Source organism: Eurytemora carolleeae, unplaced genomic scaffold, assembly GCF_000591075.1.
Source record: "Eurytemora carolleeae unplaced genomic scaffold, Eaff_2.0 scaffold2664, whole genome shotgun sequence".
NCBI lineage: Eukaryota > Metazoa > Arthropoda > Copepoda > Calanoida > Temoridae > Eurytemora > Eurytemora carolleeae.
Window position 1 is genome coordinate 3371 of NW_019398614.1, and position 5514 is coordinate 8884.

Below are 5514 nucleotides of genomic sequence, written 5' to 3' on the forward strand. Positions count from 1 at the left end.
ATAATTGTGATTGGCATTTCTTTGGCGGTCTGAGAATTCTCCACCAATAGTTTTAATCAGTGACGTCAGATGTCACCCCGTACCGTATCGACCTTTCATTCGTGCGCGGGCCTAAATGCGATACCCTATTCCAGTACCCATGATATAACTGAAGAAGGACATGAGAAGGACTATACTAACTTAAATTTCTCTCTACAGAACTCATGTACACCACAAGTACTCAATGACATAAGAACAGCCAATGTTCACAACCGACCTATTTAATCCATACAATAGGAATATCTTTAAAACCAAAGAGAATAGAATATATATTAGAGGGGAATTTACTAGAAAAAAGTGTAAAACGGCCATTTTGTAGTACTGTTTCCATACTGCAGATGTACTTCACATTTTTGCGCTATATAAACTTTTGGGCCCTGGAATATCATTTTATAGAAAATCTAAAATTATTATTAAAAGACACCAAACTATGAAATAGGCAGGTTTATAATTGACCAATGAACATTTCACATAGACTCTATGCCTTTTACTTTACAAACGATGAATCAAATGAAGTTTTTTATTCCCCTAATCCATTATAAAGTTTATTTAACAGTTTAAAAAATTCGAAATTGAAATGGATAGTCTAGGGAAGATACTGTATTGTACTCTACTGCATATAATTTGTGAACATTTACATGATTTGTACACTTTGAACTCCCTTTCAGACTGAAAGGGACTGAAAAAATTCCTAACGAGAGATTCTCTAAATTCTCCTCTAATATATATTCTATTCTCTTTGTTTAAAACATCTCTGTACATTTATATCTTTCAAGATGAAAAATTTCGTCTTATGCGCAATCTATCTTTATCTATGATTTCATCCAAATATTCATTAAATACAGGGCAGATTCCATGATATACTTTGAGATAAAATATAAGTATTTATGATTTTACTTTTATCGTTATTTTTTCTTAACAAATGTTCAAACAATAGCATACATTTTCATTTGTTGAACTGTAATTTACTATACTATAATGTACTGTAAGTGTAATGTACTGCAAGGTTGTTTGTTTACCTCCGGAGTAAGCTGTGGTATTAACTGTCTAGGAATCAGGAAGGTTGAGAGGTTGAACAAATCCAGGAAAACTTTATACCTGGAAAATTATATCTTGATAAAAAAAGTTGAAGAAATTTATATCTGAATATCAGATTTGTGGATCAATTTGATCATTTTTTGGTCTCACTTTGTAAAACCAAATTGATTGTTTGATAAATTGATTGTTTGTTTGATTAATAACCTTTCTGAGAGTGTAGATCGAAGATACTGATATCCAGAAGATCCGCCTGTACCGATCTGCGCACTGCCGAGCATCCGTTGAACCAGGATCACGTGATTATCTACAAAACCGGTTTTTAATAGTTTGGCGCATTTGTATTTTCAGCCTGTACTAGAAAAAATGGAATGATCGTCATCTTTGTGTTTTCTTTTTCTGATGAAATTATTGTATTGTATTGTAATTTATTATCATCCCTTTTCCTGAAAATTTCTTAAAGGGACTGTAAAAGAAAAATGAAAGGGGATACAGGCTGAAAGCTAATCACTTTAGCTCTTGATCGGGACCCATGAAAGTTTTATCTGATGTTCCTGTCTCGAGAAATTGATATAAAACTGTGTTAAAATTATACGAAAGTTCATATATGTAAAATTTAGAAAATCTTAAACTTAAATCACGTGACCAGAACTATCACCAATGGCAGAGNGAAACAATGCTTAGAAGGTAATTATTTGGACTGTATGTGTGCCTTTTAAGTATCTTATACTTATGCCTGATATCCAAGAAGCCAAGTGTTATGAATTTACAGTTCGAATTTTGCCCCCCCCTAGGAGCTCCTAGGGGGGGGCAAAAAAATTTTTTGCGCTTCGCGCAAATCTTGCCCCCCCCTACATTTATTTCTGTATACGCCCTTGCCTATACCCCCTTTCATTATTCCTTTACAGTCCCTTAAGTCCATTTTTACAAATTAGGTTGAAAAGGAATCAGCGAAATGAGATATCCAAAGAAAAAAAGACGAGAATATTTCCGCGATTTGCTGGTTACTCTTATATCTAACTATAACATTTATATACAGTGATAGCCAGAAATCTCTGAAAAAGAAGGACGACTTATAGAATAAATTTATAACTTTAAAAAGTCCAATGAGCATGAAACACAGCAATTGTGAAGTGTAAACAGACCCATTTCACTAAATTAGTGATTTAGTAAGTGTCTACTAAAACTATTTGCATTGTAACAGCATAAAGTATACGAAAGTATTGCTATAATGTCGTCTTCCTATTCCATTGTTTTCTGGTTATCACTGTATTTTGCAGCTAAAAATTTGAAAGGCCAATACCACAATACCACATGTTTGTTGATAGGTGTTTTACAATTTGATTAAAAACTTACATCTCCACTTGGTGATAAGAGAGTCGATATCCATCAATGATTGAAGGATCTGTGACGGCTGATGGAAGCGGGGCTCTTCCCTTTACAAACAGAAAAATTATATTTTTTTTCTTATATTGTTCGAATAACTTTAAAATGCGATGTCAAGCCTTTAATCTTTTTCAAAAATAGATGATCAATTAGAATAGAACGCTGCACTTTGAATACTGAGAATAAAGTTGATTTGACCTTAAATATTTTCAAGAAAGAAATACAAGAAACTTTTGAAAACCTCAACATAGAAACCTTATTTTGATACTTTTATGAAATATTATTTTATTTTCCAACCTGTACAAAGAAATCATAAGAGCACCCTGCAGGGCCATGTAGCTGAATCTTCGTTCACCCCTGAACAAAAAGAATCATTAAATATTTCGTAAATGTTATGTAAAAGTATTTATAGATGAAGGGTCTTCCAAAAAACATGGGAATTAAGAGACGAATTCGAAATCGTCTTTGTTAAGAGTTTAAATCTAGTTACATCTGTTAGAGTATATATTACGTAAACGGCGAAGATAGTTTTGTTATTCTGCATTAAACGTTGCATAATGCAAGATAAACTGTATAGTCTATATCAAGGAGAATTGAATACAAGGAGGGGGCGATAAGGTTTCCGTACACTTTGCTGTGACGTTTTTGGACTGCTGGAGAACTAGATTTTGCGTAACAACAATAACAAAGGCAGCCGGTCTAACGTAAACAAACATGAGTTAGTATACGGCGAATCTTCAGACTTCATCTATCGCCAGAGATGCGCCAGATGTCTGTTTATCGTTTGTGTTATTGTTTACAATCTTTATTATTGTTGTTACGCAAAAACTAGTTCTCCAGCAGTCCAAAAACGTCACAGCAAAGTGTACGGAAACCCTATTGCCCCCTCCTTGTATTCAATTCTCCTTGGTATATACTGTGTTTGTTACCGGGATTTTTTCATTTTACTAAGTACAAGTATACGTACTGTATACAATCAAAACATAAACAGACAAATTCTGGACTCTAGCAGACGAAATATCTACGGAATACAGCTTTCATAGTAGGCATTACCATACTAAATCAAAAATATTCTATACAGACGATATCAAAATCGTCACTATAAATTTCCATGTTTATTGTGACACCCTGAACGTAATATGTTTATTATATCATTCAACTCTATGCTAGAATGTGAAGGCAAGGCCCGGCACGTTACCCAAATACTAGTTATTTTGATTATCAAAATGTATAAAAAAATTTCGATTTTCGTTTATTTTTACTTGACAAATTATCAGTTAATTCCCATTAAAAAAATAACTTTTACATGTAAATCCAATAATCGAAAAATCAAAAAGCAAAAAAGCACATGTTGGCTTCTCCCATGGCCAGCATTTTAAACAGAGCTTTCAAATGTTTATTAATTTTCTTCAGATAATATGATTAGTTTATAAAATGTTCTTCTGAGTCTTCTATTATCGGCTATAAAATCATTCGCATAAACATGAAAATTAGAGCCTTTTCAGAAAAAATTTATAAATAATTTTTAAAAATTTTGCCTCTCTTTCAAAAACCCATAAAGATATATTCTGATGAAAATTATGGATTTGTTAATCATGACTTCAAGATAATTTACAGACGTTTTGTATAGTTATAGCCAATTTTTTGCTTTTGTATTTTTCTTCCAAAATGTAAGATTTAGTTCGTTCTCAAATGTGAACTAACCAATATTTGGTCAAGTAACAAAATACAATGATCAAATTATTGTACTATTTGATAAATCCTAAAAACCTGATACTTGAGTAGTTCGGGGGTATAGAAACCGGATTTGCTAAACACTATAGACTATATGTCACGTGGGAGGGGATCCCCGGCCGCAATGAGCCTCCAAGATTTTTTATGCAGCACCGAGCCTCCGCCATGCAGTATAAATCTCATACTAAAACTTCAAAAGTTTTTACGCGAAAAGGAAAATATTAAGGAAATAAATTATAAAGTGAATTTGAATAGATTTGTAAAAACTGAAATTTAAATTTTTGAAAAATTATTTAATTATGTTCAGATAAATCTTGCAAAAGTAGTGCTTTGAAGAATTTAAAAAAATCAACAATAAAGGTATTTCTTAAATCAAAAATTTTGACAAATCAAAGCTAATTAATTTAAGAATGTTGCTTAATATCTTCCTTCGCGTAAAAACTTTATTAGTATGAAATGTATACTATAGCGGAGGCTCGGTGCTGCATAGCTAAATGGGAGGCTCATATATTGCGGCCGGAGGTTCCCTCACTCCCTTATTTCATCTGTGAGGAATTTAAATAAGTTTTTAATACCATCTCTACAATTGAAAAATTTAGCTCACAAAAAGAAACTAGTTTTAGTTCAAGGCTGAACATTTGCATAAATTTTTAAAAGTATAAATAAATCTATCCTCGNAATGCTTCCTTGTGTCATGTGGGGTACCATAAAAAATTGGACTGAATCGTTTCAGGCGTTTTGCCTTTCATTCATTCCTATCCTATGTCGGCCTATTTTAACGATGAGCGTGCGGCGAGACTTTTTCAGTAGCCTATTTTACCCAACCCATTAGCTTAGTTTAGTGTGCAGCCTTGTTACAGTCTTATTAGCCCTTTACCTGGTTACAAGTGAATTATGCTTTTCTGAGTCAAAAATAGAATCATAGAGCTCTTTCTTCTTCCTGTAGTTCAACAAGAGGGCCTGGAAAAAGGAAAACGGTAGATATTGGGCTAATACGAGAAAGGAGATAGGTAAAGGTAGGGCAAAAAAGATTGGAAGTGGGTAGAAATAGAGATAACAAGAAAGGAAAGGTGTTTAAATAGGGCTAACAAGAAAGGCAAGGTGTTAAAGTAGGGCTAACAAGAAAGGAAAGGGGTAAAAGTAGGGATAAAAAGAAAGAGAATTTGTATATTTAAAACAAAAAAAGGAAAGAGGTAGAAAAAGGATTAACAAGAAAGGAACTAGGTAGAAGTAGAGCTATCAAGAAAAGAAATCGGTAGAAGTAGACATATCAAGAAAAGAAAGAGGTAGAAGTATAGGACCTTTAAGAAAAGAGGTAGA

The 5514-nt window shown here is 32.9% G+C and overlaps 1 protein-coding gene across 1 annotated transcript; it reads right to left on the minus strand.

Annotated features, from left to right (window-relative positions):
* Positions 1 to 992: 992 nt before the first annotated feature.
* LOC111717535 (tryptophan 2,3-dioxygenase) lies at positions 993 to 5244 on the minus strand (the record flags this gene model as incomplete). The annotated part of the gene is made up of 5 exons (XM_023493031.1): positions 993 to 1137; positions 1282 to 1381; positions 2431 to 2510; positions 2758 to 2817; positions 5072 to 5244. Coding segments are annotated over 5 exons (543 nt in total), but the record flags the coding sequence as incomplete, so codon positions are not given.
* Between the last annotated feature and the right edge of the window lie 270 nt (positions 5245 to 5514).